This window comes from Prionailurus viverrinus, chromosome B1 (genome assembly GCF_022837055.1).
Source record: "Prionailurus viverrinus isolate Anna chromosome B1, UM_Priviv_1.0, whole genome shotgun sequence".
NCBI classification, from domain to species: Eukaryota; Metazoa; Chordata; class Mammalia; order Carnivora; family Felidae; genus Prionailurus; species Prionailurus viverrinus.
In genome coordinates, this window is record NC_062564.1 from 130,016,615 (window position 1) to 130,033,086 (window position 16,472).

The window sequence follows — 16,472 nt, forward strand, 5'->3', positions numbered from 1 at the left end:
TGCTCCCCAATCACTACAGTGTCTCCTTAGAGCAATGGTCCTCCCAGCAGCATCCCATGCAACTGAGTAAAGCCCCAATGCACCACTTTCTCCCTCAACTTCTTCTGCCAGACAGGCTGTGCTGGCCCACTGCTGCCACTGCCTCTGTCACCACTCCCCTGGTGCTGCTTCCTCTGAAGTCCAATATACCCACTTTTAGGTGCATAGATGAGTGTATCTCTCAGGTAGCCTGCTGTGCTGTGCAGAAGTGCTTTATTTTTATTTATTTATTTTTTTTTTTTTTATTTTTTGCTATGGATGTCTGGTTTATTGTAAATTGAAGGGGAAAGAAAAAATGACTCAGAAAAACATGCTGATGTCTATTCTGACCTTTGTTTTTTGTCTGGCAGATCTCCATTTCCTGAAGATCAATTATTAAAACTTCATTAGTTTCCTTTGGTGGTATCATATTTATCTGATTTTTCATGATCCTTAATTCATTACATTGATATATGGGCATTTGAGTAAGTTGTCTCCTCTTTCAGACTTTGCAGGTTCCCTTTGGCAGAAACAGTTCACCTATCAGCTCAGTTTGTATTTCTGGATATACCTGCTGGTAATAAATGCCCTTGGGTATGTAGTTCCTGCTATTAGGGTCTATTTTGGGGTGAGTCAAGTGTTAAATCTCTGAGGTCAGGATTGGGGGTAAGCCACCGGTTGAGAATAGCTAGATGGGACTATTGGCTTGGTTCCCTGCCCAAGTGAAACTGTAGGATTGGGCTTCACAGTTGCTTGGATTCTCTAGTTAAGCTTACTAGACAGTCTGAGTGGGGTTTCTGTAACCCTGCTTAAATTATCTATCTATTCTTGAATTATCTCCTTTTCTTATTAGCTCCCTCAAGATATTAATCATAGTTTAAATTGACGATTCAAAAATCAGTGTTATAACTGAGTCTCTTATGCTTTTTTATTTCTTCACACTGTTTTTCTTGCCTTTTAGCATGACTTCTAATTTTTGGTTGAGAGCTAAATTTTAAGGACTGAATGTTTGTGCTCTTTCCCCATTCATATGATGAGAGTCTAACTCCCAGTGTGATGGTCTTAGGAAGGGGGGAGTCTGTGGGAGGGGATTAGGTCACGAGAGTAGAGCTCCCATGAATGGGATTTGTGCCCTTATAAAGGGCTCTCTTGCTCTCTCCTGCGTGTGAGAATAGCAGAAGTCAGCCATCTGCAAACAGGAAGATGGTTCTCACCAGAACTCAATCATGCTGGCACCATGATCTCACACTTCCAGCTTCTGGAGCTGTGAGAAATAAGTTTCTGCTTTTGATTAAGCCCTTGTATTATGGTGTTTTGTTATAGCAGCTCAAACTGACTAAAACATCAAGCATGATTTATTGGGTAATTAGAATTGAGACCGTGTTCGGTTTTATGTTAATACAGCTAATATGTCCTGTATCTAGTTTTGCTATAGCTGTAAGTACCACGGCCTTAAAATTCCTTTAGTGTCCTTGTTTTTGTCTCATGTTTGACTTTGGCTTCTGTAACTACTTCTCTCCTGAGAGTCTACATCTTGCAGCTGTAATATACTGTTCTATTGGAACCCTATTGGTACAGTAGCAAATTGTGGGAGAGGAGGAGCCTTCTATAATCTTATGATGCAATCTTAGTCCTTTGTGCCCGGGTTGTGAACTTTATATGAATTTCTTAGCTTCTTCCCATCCCTTAAGTAAGACAGAAAAGCTGCAGGGGACTGAAGTGGAAGAGATTTATACCTTCCCACAGATGGTATAAATTTCTAGTAGTCTTTTCCCTGGAGAGTGGGCTTTTGTTAGGGAAAATGCTCTGGTCATATTTCTCAGTGATTCTTCTTCTCCCCACCCAGAAATCCAGGTAGATAATTCTTGGATCTTCACCCCAAAAACTTGGTAGATTTTCTGAAGGTGAAATCTATCACAGTGTGAGGTCTGCCCAAAGGCTATCATCCTATTAGTTTCTTACATAATGTTGATCTACACTCAAACTCCAGCAATTAATTAAAATTACCATTTAAATGTCCTATCAGTTTATCTCTCCAGTGATGTCTTCCCTGGGTAAACTGATTTTTGGCTCTGACTCTAGATTCACTATTTATATATGTCAGGGTTGCTGTTTGCCTTGCAGCCTAGTTTTCTTGCCCTGGGTCCATAAAAACCATTATCAATTCATTTAGCTTTCCTTGTGGTATAGATTGGAATAGGTAATTTCCAAGATTCTTAAAAGTTGGAGTTGAAACAGTTAGTCTGCCAAGTCTATTTTAAGAAAGTTTTCTTTAATTCTTAGTTATTTTTTTAATCATAAATATGAGCTAATCATTACCAAGGGCTTTTTATCAATTGAAATAATTATGTATTTTTTCTTTTAATGCTCCTTATGATGAATTACCTTAATTTTTCTGATTTTGAAAATGTTTGCATTTTTGTTATGAACCCTACATGATTATGATAAATTTTGTTTAATGATGGTTCAGTTGTCTAATATTTAGAATTATTTCTTCTATGTTCATTAGAAAATGGATCTATGATATTCATTTTTCTTTTTGTTCATAAGCAAAATGGGTTTATATTATCTTTGTTGGAAATAGGTTTATTATAGTTTTATAAACTGTACTTGGTAGCTTTGGATTTTTACAAATTTATGTAATAATTATATAATTTGGGCATTAACTTCTCCTTGCAAATGTGGTAAAAATTTGCATTTTTTCAGTACTAAGTTGTAAGGTTTAATTGTAAGTGAATTGGTCCTGTGACTATAGCCCTAACCCCTCTCTCCTTTCACTCCTGTGAACCACATCTTAAGCAAATGTATTAGGAAATCACTTAAATACTTCCAGGAGTTAGCTTGAGAGTACAATGAAAAGCTTACACATTTATTTCTAGTGGTTATATTCCAAAGATAGAAAGAAATCCAGTGCCTGGTAAACAGCTTTGCACGATTTGCCAAAGCCATATGATTTTCTAACTGCCTAAGAATCCATGTAGGTTTTGTAGGACAATTACAGTAGACAAAATGAATTAGAAGGATTTTAAATGATATATGTAAGTTATCATGGTAGGTTTTTTCACAAATATTCTCATTTATTTTTATTTCACATATATTCTTTATATTATTTGTAGTAATTTTTTAAATATTTATTTTTGAGAGAGAGAGACAGAGGGAAAGGGGCAGAGAGAGAGAGAGAGAGGGAGACACAGAATCCAAAGCAGGCTCCAGACTCTGAGCCGTCAGCATGGAGCCCCGCACAGGGCTCAGGCTCATGAGCCATGAGATCATGACCTGAGCCAAAATCAGATGCTCAATCGATTGAGCCCCCCAGGTGTCCCTAGTCTTTAAAAAAAAATTCTGGGGACACTTGGGTGGCTCAGTCAGTTAAGAATCCAACTTTGGCTCAGGTCATGATCTTGTGGTCCAATCCATGGGTTCAAGCCCTGCGTCAGTCTCTGTGCAACAGCTCAGAGCCTGGAGCCTGCTTCAAATTCTGTCTCCCTCTCTCTCTGTCCCTCCCCCATTCACGCTCTGTTTCTCTCTCTCAAAAATAAACACTAAAAAATTAATTTTTTTGTAGTAAGAATCATCAGCCATATTGTCACATGTGAAAAATTATGATATACAGAATTCAATAATTTTGTCAACTCTATATAACCAGTAAGTTATGTAGGCAAGATTTCGAGTTATTTCTCAGCCATTCCAAAGTCTTTACTCAATGCCATTTTTTCCATGCTGCACATGTAAACTAGTACTGGACTAGCTTATAATGATCCTATTTCCCTATCTCAAACCCCTTTTTCAAATCTAAGATGACTGCTTCAATTATTTAGAAACCCTTCTTAATAACTCTGGAAGAAATCATTTTTCTCTTTTCTCTGTGTATATAGAACAGCACTGTCAGAGCATCTATCTGATCCTCTTATTAGCCATGTGACTTGGGACAAATTCCTAATACTTAGTGGTCTCAAAGGTAAAAGAGGAATAATAATATAAATATCTACAATAAGCTTACTGTGATGATTAAATTTTAAAAACCCATGTAACATATTTAGTATAGGGCTTGCATTTATAGAACATCACTCAGTAATTGTTAGGCATTACTGAAATTAATAATCATTTCAGGCCACCAGACAGGGCTCCTAGCCACCCTTTTTATGTGACTAAATGAACATTTATCTAAATTCCTTGAGTATAGGAAAATTATCATTTTGTCTTTACATCTTAACTGCAGAGCACACAATTTGGCAGATGGTAGGGGATTGACATAGAGGTGGCTTGCATATGCATGAACAAAGCTGCTTATGCACGTAATGTAATAAAGTTAACAGAATGGCTTTATTCAGGAATATTAAAATTGTCCTGAATTTAAAAAAAAAAAAGGTGTTTAAGTGTAAATAATTCTTCTGAATGAACACAACCCTATTTATTTTAAATCTTACATTTAAACTATCCAAAGCATATAAGAGGTCTTTTGACATCAGAACTTTCAGTGGAAAATTGAGACTCTATTATTACTAATATAAGCTTTAAGGCTTTCATGCACACATTGAGATAAAGCTTAATAGGAGGTAATTTATAAGACTGCTGTATCATTAAGCAATTATTGGAGACAAATAATTGGAACATCTTGACTCTTTATAATAAAAACAAAATAGCACAGACTTCAGCCATTTGTGTCTATTCCTATTTTCTACATGTTATACTTTTCAAATGTTAAACATGTGCATTTTTCTGCCATCTCTGTTACCAAAACTGGCAAGGGGCAGTGGTTTCTCTTCATCATAATATATTACTATTGAAAGTCAATACATTTTTTAAATTCCAGCAAGAATTCCAATGAATTTTTGTGTTTTTTTTTTTACATTTTTTAAATGTTTTTATTTATTTTTGAGACAGGGAGAGACAGAGAATGAGCAGCGGAGGGGCAGAGAGAGAGAGGGAGACACAGAATCCAAAGCAGGCTCCAGGCTCTGAGCTGTCAGCACAGAGCCCGATGCCGGGCTCAAACTCACGGACTGTGAGATCATGACCTGAGCTGAAGTCGGACACTTAACCAACTGAACCACCCAGGCACCCCTGAATTTTGTTTTTAATAATGAAGTAGCACAGCACAGGAAGCATGTGTGTGGGAGGGGGTGTTAAATATAGTAAAAAAAAATAGTTCTGTGAAAGCTTGAAAGATTTTTTTTTGATGTAGCAAACTCACCATGCTAGTACACAATCTCATCTTCAGCAAGATAAACATTGAGTAAAATTTGATATAGTAGCCTAAGAACCATACACTAAAGATAAAATGTCCTGTCTTGAAAAATATTTTTATAAATCCATGAATTTCAGAGTGTTTGTATAATTTCATCTTTTATCAAAACAATGTTTGGATCATGGGATCATAAAAAAAATTCAGTGAAGAATCTGAAAATTCCAGAGATTATAGAATTTCTGGTGATATTTTGCTAGAGATTTCTCTCAAAGAGAAAAGTTGTGGGTTCTTTTTTGTCTTTTTGTTTGTTTGTTTGTTTAATTCTCATCCTCTCCACCATCACCACCATCATCATCAATGCTCTTGGGTTCATAGGTTTTGACAGAGGCAGGCAATACAACGAATTCTCACCTAGGAGAAGCAACCCTTCAATATATTGTAAGAAATCTTTAAATTTGCAGTTTTTACCAACATGGACATTTTGGCAGATTAGGCATATTTTCTTCAAAAAAAATATTCTAATGTAGGAATTTAAAAAACAGTGATTATGGTTTGTAAGAAGGTTACAGTTTTATCGCTTTTACTCATGTTAAGTGTTATTTGGGCTTAAAAGCTATCAGGATACCTTTTGAATTTTCTGTTCTGTTGGTGGAAGGATAAAACTCTTAGCCTCTGACCTAGTATATCCATTAGAGACTCCTTAAAATCAGCCATTTATTTGAAACATGACACCAGTGCAAATTTTCAGGATGTGGTTACATTTCACTGCTCACCAGAATTCGAGACTGGATTTATATGTATACTCTTTTTTCTATCCATAACTCCTGATAGAAAATATAAAATGTAGGGTGCAAACTGTGGTATAAAAGCCAAGGATACTTTATTTTTTATTTTTTTAATATTTTATTGTTTTAAGTCTTTACTTATTTTGAAGGAGAGAGAGAGAGCATGAACAGGGGAGGGGCAGAGAGAGAGGGAGAGACAGAATCCTAAGCAGGCTTATCACAGAGCCCAATGTGGGGCTCAATCTCACAAACTGGGAGATCATGACCTGAGCTGAAATCAAGAGTTGGATGTTTAACTGACTGAGCCATCCAGGCACCTCTAAGAATATTTTAAATGTGGTTTCTATTTAAAAGTTAACCTTTGTTTAAATATTTCCTTTGTCATGTAGAAGAACTCATGAAGCAAAAAATAAAACTCAAACCCTAGCACCCTGGCAGTAAAGCACAGCATGTAAACATATCTTCCAATATCATTTTGTTTTTGGTTTTGTTTTGGTCATATGACTACCAGTGTGCTATAAATAATGCTTGTAAATAAATCAATACTCTCCTATTGTGAAATTCTGGATGGGTACTTACAAATAAAACTAAAGCACCATTACACTTAGCTAAATTATTAACTGAAGTTAACTTTCTTTATAAAGGCTGGTTCTAATTGTCACACTCATCTTCTGAAATGTAGTTTGATTTTTAAATCTTAAGCCATGATATTCAGTTGTGTCACTTCCATACATTTTATGCTGTGATACCTGTTCTACTGATAATATCTCTATGAATGGCAAAGCATTAGTTTTATTAGAAAGATAATAACCATGAAATAGAGGAGATGTATAAGAGCCATTTAAAATAAGATTAAAAATGAGAATATTTGAAAGAATGTATAAGGAATAAGCACTCTACACATAAAAATCCCATTTAAAAAATGTTTAAATGATTATTTTTCAATTGCCATTTTAAAGAGAAATAGCTGTATAATTCATCCACAAGAAAGTGCTGATTGATCATAACCATAACGAAAAGGTTTGTAATGATTACCAACAGAATGTAGAAGTAGAGTTTATAAGGTCTCATAAAGTCTTCAAAATAACTTCTAAAATTTAATGCCTTCAGTAATTTAATAAAAAGTAATAACCAATATAGTGTGTCTTGACATTTTTTATAGAAAATAGAGTGCAGAATCAAAGAAAAACCCTTCCTGTGGTCAGGAAAATGGATTGAGTCTTAAACCATAAGGTCATATTATACACAGATGATAAAATATATCTAGTTGTTTCATTTCAGCTTTTTGAAATCACATTATATAAAAGCATAAAACAGAGGAGCACCAGTTACTCTGAAGTGGTGAGGCTGCAGAGAACACCTGATAAGTTTAAATATATAACCTTAGGGTAAACTTTCAAGGCATCGCCACAGAATCTTTAATGCATGTTCTTTCCTATTGGCTGGTATGGATGCCAAATGGATTAATACTCATGCACTGTTTCAAATGATCTGAATCATCCATCTTCCAGCCATTTTAGAAATGTGAGTGTGTGTGTGTGTGTGTGTGTGTGTGTGTGTGAGTGAAAGAGTGAAAGAGAGAGAGAGAGAGAGAGAGAAAGACAGAATTTAGGAGATTTTGAATTTTTTGTCTTGTTAAAAAACACATAGAATTGATAAACAAAACAAAGTTTTGTAAATCATAAAGTCAAAACATAGTAAGACATATTTTGAGTTGTGACCAGTTGTAAAAAATGGAGAGGACTATAAGCAGAATGAAAAGATTCCACATAGACATGGAAATGAAATGATAGCATCACAATGGTCCCTGGAATAGTGCATATTATTACTGTATATGAGAAACTAAGAAAAGCTCAGTGGCAAAGAAAGTGTAAATTGAAATCATGTCAATTGGCTGATGAAATAAGTGGCCGATTTGCCTCTTCCCAGTCAACACAGCTTTCAAGAATCTAGAAATCACATTGCTTTATGCATAGTGTGAACACATGTGTAAACCAATCTATCACCAAGACAGATTCAGAACAAATTAATGTTATGATGAAAGTAGTCAGGTACCACACAACATACTTGTTGTTTTAGATTTTATTTTGCACAGGAATTATGCATATTTTTCTAATCACCATGCTTAAGTGCATCAATTTTTTCTCTGAATAGTAGTCAAATGGTGAAATTTCCATTAATCACATTCTCTTATTGGGAAATAAAGAGCCACAAAAGAAATTATACTATGGCATTCAATATTACTAAAATTATAATTTCCAGAGTAATTTGCTATTTTTTTACTAAATTTTTAGAGAATAGAAAATATGGTTATGTTGTTAAACTCAGGCCCATGTACACTAGAATACATTTTTTCCCTCTAAATATAGGGTCTAGTTAATATTCAAATTCTTTTGGATTCTTGAAAACAAGATTTTGGAAGAGATGATTAATGAGATTATATTTTATTCAGAAATTTAGGTATATATGATTAATTATAAAATGTATTTTTATTTAAAAATTCAGGATGAATAAACTTGCATTTCCCATTTTATTTCAACTCCTTCCAAATATTTAAGAAACTTTTAATCAGCTGTAATTTTTGTCCCTATGTGGAAATATCCAGACTAATTTGTAAAGATCTCATTATTTAGATGTTTATAAAGAACACAAAAGTATTTAATTCAATGATATCTGTATCAATGTCCTCAGAAAATTATGGAAAGAAATAAGATAATCTGAAAACTACATTATTTTTCATCTATCATGTTTTGCTTATGTTAGATACTTCATTGGCCCTCTATTTTCAAAAATATACAACATAAAATTATGTCAGTACTTTTTCCAATTGCCTTCAAGAAAAGAAATTTAGGATGTCAGATTTTCTAGGAGGTAAACTTTAAATACAGTAAGTGCTTTCCTCTCAGGATTCTATATTTATTGATTTAAACATCAATAACTGTTATAAAAATGCTTCCAAATGCGTAGCTTTTTTTTTTTCTAAAATAGATCATTGCTCAGATTTTCTTCCCTAGCAGTATGAATAGAATTTTAAGACTAAAGGAGATTGAGGGCTTATTTGCTTGAATCACTCTGCTTCCTGGGGAGGGAGTCTGCTCTAGAGGTAAGCATAGTATAAACGGAAAGATCAAGGGTTATGGAATCCAGTAAAACACGCATGTTGTATGTACTTGGGAAATTACCTACCTTTTTTGATCTCATCTATGACATGGGTAAAACAATAGCAACCTCACTAGGTTGTTGTAAACTGAAAATTAATGCTATGGAATGGGTTTTTTTTGTACCCCCAAAAGCCATATTTTGAAACCTTAACCGCAATGTGATGGTATTGGAAGGAAAATAATTAGGTTTAGATGATGGTGGAGCCATGCGATGGGATTAGTGACCTTAAAAGAGGAGGACATAGCAAGAACGACACAGTTGTCTGCAAGGCAGTAACTGAAACTGCTAGCAGTTTGATGTTAGACTTGCCAGCTTCCAGAACTATGGGAAATGTCTGTTGTTTTAGCCACCCAGTCTATAGTCTTTTGTTATATAACCTGAGCTTACAAAACAATGAGGTAATGTTTGGAAAGGATGGTGAGATGTAGAAGCTCCTTTTCTTGAATTTTATGTTCAGGAAGAAAAAGTATGTTTGGTAGATTAAACTGGTAAAGTTAAAGGGACTGAACTGAAACTTCCCTAGAAAGAACCATGATATTCCACATTCTAGATCATTTATTCAGGTCAGAAAACCCACTCTGTATTAGGAATTTTTAGTTGTGTCACAATTTTGTGGGAAATGCTCCAGGTCTTAAAATAGGGTATCCTGCCTTCTTTTCCATATGTAACCAACTGGAAGGTGTATCTTTGAGTTTTGTTTTCAGCCTATTCTACGCGGAACTGCAGCTGGGTTCTGAGCAAGATCAAATTTATTGTAAACAGATTATCGATATGTTTGTGGTTCTGTTGGTGAAAGAACTTGGCACAGCTTAAGATTTGAAAAATAAAAAATTTGGTGATGATGTATGTTAGAGGAGCAGGCTTCTTTGGTTGGTTGATAGTTGGCTGTTTGCTCTTCTGCCATATTGTAATTTAGCTTTGTATAAGACCCCAAACAGCTTATATTTTCTATGATCCCTGCCATGTGTGGAGATATAGCCTAGAGTTGGCATGACCAAGTTAGCTCATGGAAAATGAACAAGATACGAAAAAAGTTTAAATTCCAGGAGGTATAAATTTCCAAAGAATACCTAATGAACGATTACCTGTTTCTTATACTAAACACACAAGAAAACAAACAAAAATATAAAAGACCTGTTGATAATGCCTAGAGTCAACTCCCAGAATGCAATTAAACTCTTGGTATAAATGAATTGGTACTGCATTTAAACAGATGTATCACCCAGGGAAAAGCCTCCACCTTGGGGGATGTGATTTAGTCACATGGATGGCAATTACAGACAGCACTTTTAGATATTCCTCTTTCTATTTCTACTTTGAACCACATGAAGTTGTAAGGGCTGCTTTGAAGTGCTTCCTAGTTCTCTAGATATGCAAAATGTACAATTCTGAAAGTGAAAATGTGGGACAAAATTGAGATTATTAGATTATAATTAAAAGATTATACTCGGTATGCCAAGTTACTCACTGTAATGGGTTAATATTTTTTGATAATGGGTAAGGTGATGATGAATGTGGAGAAATACTACTTGCCATTCAATAAATTGCTGTTACTGTTCCATCACCAGGTAAGTTAGTAAGAAAGTTCTTGGGAGGACCAGTGGAATGCAGTTATTTATCTTGGGGATGTAGTCCTTCAATACATGATAATTTAAAACTATCAACCTCGGGTGGCGGGGGGGAAGGTAGTGTCTCTATTAAACACACATAAGTAAGAAATTTTAAAGGTGAAATTTCCCTTGAATTCAATGAATTCTTTCGAATTCAGTAACACTCAGGAAGTAATGATAACAGGCTAGGATTAAACCTTGGAAAATACAGATAACAAACCCAGCATAATCATGAAAATTTGTAAGCGTTTTAAATTAGGTAGTATGGACATGTCTACAAATGTTTAATGTTGACTAGAGGCTTGCTATTTTATTTATAAGTCAATCCTTAAGTGACAAAAACAAGTTGAATAATGTGTGGCTCTAGGTTCTTACCCTGAGCATATTGATACTGGTGGATTCATACCTTTAGCATTGCAGCTACAGTTTTATGGTGTCATTTGCACAAAGACTACGGTGCTCCAAAGAAGCAAAAATAGTTGGAGAGATAATCCACAATTTTGCTATGACTCTGTTAGCATATAAAATTATTCAAAAAAATCACTGAGTTCATAGAAAGAGTTGCATGTTTCAACAATTACAAAAATGGGAACAGTTTATTTCAGGTGGAAACAGCTTTTCCTCAAGGAAGATCTCTTCTTAACTGTCCTTTGAAACACATTCTAAATTCAGAAGAGACAATTTGCAGCAGAAGTTTTACAGGATTGCTTAGGCTTAGCTACACACACACATGCACAGAAGAAAGAGGAAGGGAAAGAAAAGACAACTGCTTCCATCAGAAAAACAAGCACTTTTTCCCCCTGGTGTCATGTCTTTGGATATGTACCGCCTTGGAGAAATGTATAAATCATTTTTATACATGGAACTGCCTTAGAAAACTAGAGATTTTAGTACAAAGAAATCAGTTTGCTGAAAGAATGCCCACACGCCATTGTTACGAGTTACTATATATACACAAGAGGAACTTACAAAGGACCCCTGTCTTACAGTTACTGATGTACATTAGCATAGTGGGCTTATACCTTCTCCAGGCCTGAGTTACACTTAGTATTACAAATAATATTATAACAATGCTGAAAATACTGATACAAAACAGCTTTAAGATGATATTTCCAAAAAATACCCCTCCTTTTAAAATTGAACTGTTGAATCCAGGTTTTCTTTTTGAATGTTTCAGCTTTAAAAAAGATTTTTCAAGAAAATACTAGTGTTTAAAACATCTCTTAAAATGTCTATTAAATGACAGATTTTCTTAAATAGACTATTTTTTACAAAGCATAATTCAAAAGTCTATCTTTCGAGAAAACAAAACTATAAACTCCAAAAGTCCAAATCAAAAACATTATTTGTGATACATAGTTCTTCCATATCCTGGGAAAAAATCCTTGATTATTTTATCGTGCTAATTTATTTACAGACTTCAAATACTCTAGCAACACACGAACATTCAGGAGAAATGAAGCTGAGTTCCACAATTAATAATCATAATTTTTATCATTTCTTAAATATTGCCCAGCCCTGAATGTATATCTGCTTGAATATTAAGCATCTGAAGTATGGGGGGAGTTTTAGATAGCAGTCTCATTAAGCCGAGCAAATTTCTGTGTGTATTGTTTTCTTGGCAGAATTACAAACACACAAAGAAACAAAACGTTTGGCAAACATTTGACTTGATGCTCATGTACCTTCCTTTGGAAAATCATAATTAAAAGTATAACATTTCCACTAGACTCTTTACTCTTACCAATTCAAATCAAAGTGTAAAAAATTATCAAAGTTTAATCATTAAAGCTGGGGGAAATGTAGTGGCTTTTCCCCAACCTTTGAGCTCAAACCCATTTTTGTATTAAGAGATGCATTTCATACACAGCTTCGATTTAAGCAGATTAGTCAGATGCCATGCTAAAACTGCTATCTTAATTTCCCTTTATTCATTTCATTTGTACATGCTGATGGATTCTATCTTCCAAAGAATGCAAGGGAAACAGATCATGCAGTACGTATGACAACGTCAATTTGCATGGACTATGCCTAATGTGGATAAACTTACTAGCTTTTATCTTTGTACAAGAAAATTGCAGCCCTGATTCTTACTGTTTTAAATCTATTTATTTAATTTATTTATTTACTTATTTATTTCTATAGCTGCATACAGCTCTGTGATTAATGAAACATAAAGGAATTGTTTAGATTTATTGATCTATCTCATGTGCACTTAAGTATAAAACATATCAGGCCTTGTTTGTTAAAGAAAAGTGTTTCCCGTCAAATGACTTTTAAATATTTCTGTTAGAGATTTATTTCTAAGATCAAATTGCCAAAGTTGACATATATTTTACTTTTTCTTCTAAATCTAGATGACTGAATTGTCAGAATAGTGTATACTGGGCTACCAAGAAACTGACTTTCTGTTCCTCAGCTCATCATGTAGAGTCATTGATATGCAATGGGCAAAACTGGACATACATAAAAATAAGTGAAAATGTTAAAAAAATACAAAGAAAGTGAAATAAAATGGTTTTCTTAGAATGTTCCATCGTTCATATTTTAAAAAATACACTGATACTGCCATGACAGTGACTCAAAGAGTACAGCATGTCACGCTTTATGCATCATTTGACAAAATTCAGTCAACTTTACCACCTCACTGTGTTATATCATACTATTTCAACATCTATAGCAAAATGGGAAGCAAAAATTTTTCAAAGATCAGAGCTGTCATTCTCTATTTGGATAGCAATTACTCAGTCTGAAATCCTTTGTGAACCAGTATGAACTAAACATTTAGAGGGTAAAAGAAATAGCCATTTCCCCCTTAATAGTATGGCAAGATAAGCTTGAATGTATGTAATAGAGAGACAAATGTGTCTCTAGGTTACACGCAAGCAAGCTTCATTCTTGAAATAAATACACATCAAATATAAGACTTTAAAATCCCTCTTTTCTTCTCCTTCTATTAACTATGTAATTTAAAATTCTTTACAGTTCCTTTACCTACTTATTCCTCACGTCTATTTTCACAGTAACACGATTAAGTGAACAGAGTGCTATTTGATATTACCTTCTGAAACGTCAATGCAGATAAGTGACTGATAAAGATAAATTATGGACTATATAAACCAACAAGATGGCCCCATTTATTATATATATATATGTATATATATATGTGTATATATATAAACACATATATATATATGTCTTCAATGCTATTAAACCTAATTCAATTAACATGCCTGAACCTTCATTCTAAAAAAAAAAAGTGCACAATTCTTTGTTTATAACTAAAAATAAAAAAGTAGTAAGAATGTGACAATTTAAATGTGAGCTATGCACGAGAAACACTAACCATCCTTACCCTACCCAGAGACGGGAACAAGGTGATTTAATTACCCATCCTGCTGGCCTAGAGTTTGCAGCTCCGTGGTGTGTAAATTGTGATGGAGGAAAACATTCTTCCTGCTGTACATGTGTAAAGAGATTGGCCCTCTGGGTGGTTGTCCAAACCTTCCTGTGAATGTTGAATGCTGTCGGGCCACAACAGCTGGGTCCTTTGGTTTCTCTGAGAAGGCAGAGGGCCCTTCGGTCTTAGCTGTTGGCTTCAGAGAGTTTTGCCCTCCAGTGGCCCGTAAATTCTGGGTGACCTCTGATGTGAGGGTTTCATAAGTTCCTCTTGAGTGTTTGATAACTTCCACTAGTTCCTTGTCCTTCAAAAAATTACTTAAACATAGACTTGATAGTTGACAGGTCTTACTTTTGTAGGGGCTTGTCTGGTCAGCTGCTGTGTATCTAAAACGGTCCTCGGTGGGAGTATGCATTGCTTTTCTGTCCCTTGTGCTGAGACTTTGGCTCACAATTCGATTTCGATATGTAGCCTAAAGACACAGAAAGGAAAAGATGTCTTTAAAAAATACATTCATAGCATACATCGAATACAGAGTGGTATTTTCACATTTGTGTACAAAACTCTAAATTTTCAACAAGACTTAATACATATATATATATACACACACATATATATACATATGTATACATACATATATACATATGTATATATATGTGTGTGTATATATATATTTCATGAGATTAAACTTCCCAGTGCAGTACTGCTACAAATTGTGGTTAAATGGATAATTTACTATAAAAGACATTTTTTAAAATAGTTTTTTTTTGAGCAGTTTAGTTTTACAACAAAATTGAGAGGAAAGTACAGAGATTTCTCTTATACCCCCTGCTCCACACAATCATAATCTCCCCCATTATCAACATCAGTCACCAGAATGGTACATTTTTTTTTCACCAATGATAAAACTACAGTGACACATAATTAATACAAGTCCATAGTTTACCTTAGGGTTCACTCTATGAGCTGCACATTCTATAGGTTTGAACAAATTTATAATGACACTTACCTATTAAAATATCATACAGACTACTTTCACCGCCTAAAAATCCTATGTGCTCTGCCTAATAATCTCTTACTTCTCCCCTGAACCCTGGGAACCACTGATCTTTTTATTGTCTCCATAGCTTTGCCTTTTCCACTATGCTGTATAGTTGCAATTATACAGTATGTATGTAGTCTTTTCAGGTTGGCTTATTTCACTTAGCAACATGTATCTAAATTTCCCTCATGTCTTTTCATGGCTTGATAGCTTATTTCTTTTTAGTGTTGAACTAAAAGGCCTTTTGAAATTTGTTTAATTTCCTAAATTTGAATTCTATAGTTTTATCTGAGGATTCAGATTACTTTACTAAGTAATACACACTCCCAAATGAGGCTAATCATTTTTGTTGAATGTAAAATATTTAAGTATATCCTAAGAGAGTTTTAGAACTGCCAGTATCATGATTTGTATCAGCAAGGTGGTAACCTAGAAAATTAAGGAACCAAAAACGAAGTCACTACAATGACCTAAGGAGAACAATAGAACACTTAGAAAAAATTTCAGCAGGGGTTTAACTTAGACTTTTGGTTGTACTTTGTTAATCAGAAAAAATCTGGCCAATGAGTATATACTATCTTCTTCCTCACAAGAACTTTGTATTATAATGATAGAAACAAGGCATAGGGGCTCCTGGGTGGCTCAGTCAGTAAGCTTTTGACTCTTGGTCTCAGCTCAGGTCACGATCTTGCTGTTTGTGGATTCAAGGCCCGCATGGGGCTCTGCCTTGGCAACGCAGAGCCTGCTCTCCCTCTGTCTCTGCCCCTTCCCCACGTGTGATGCCTCTATCTCTCTCAAAATAAACAAAAAAATAAAGAAACAAGGCATAGCTCATTGAATCATGGTACAGAGGAAGCAAAGATTATAAGCTGGCACCAGAAATCCTTTTGAAGAGAGCCCTGGCTTGGTTTAGAAACATAAGCCGAGAAAGAAATTGACGAGCTGGTTTACAGCTTCAGAGGCAAAAAGTGATAGATGTATTGTATTATATAGAAGGAGGAAAGAGAAGAGTGTAGAGTAACGCAGCAGGATGGTACACAAGGTGCTGAGGAAGCCAATGAAAATTTCTTCATATTTGCCATCTAGATGGTGTTATTTTAAATACTTATCATTTCATTGATCCCTAGAAAACCATTTCTCCAAAAGTGATCTCTGTATTGAGTCCCAATTTGCTTACCCAGCTGTCATCACTTTGATTAATTAAATATATTTGACATAAAACCAAATCAAACTTGATTCTGAAACCTATTCTTCCCCAAATGCCCTC

At 34.6% G+C, this 16,472-nt stretch overlaps 1 protein-coding gene across 2 annotated transcripts in view; it reads right to left on the reverse strand.

Moving 5' to 3' along the window:
- Positions 1 to 8,113: 8,113 nt before the first annotated feature.
- CCSER1 (coiled-coil serine rich protein 1) overlaps positions 8,114 to 16,472 on the reverse strand; it is a 1,330,630-nt gene continuing 1,322,271 nt past the window's right edge. For both annotated transcript variants that reach the window (XM_047856870.1, XM_047856871.1), the window contains one exon: positions 8,114 to 14,635. In XM_047856870.1, coding sequence (XP_047712826.1) covers positions 14,150 to 14,635 — 486 coding nt within the window. In that variant the 3' untranslated portion in view covers positions 8,114 to 14,149. The remainder of the gene's footprint in view (positions 14,636 to 16,472) is intronic.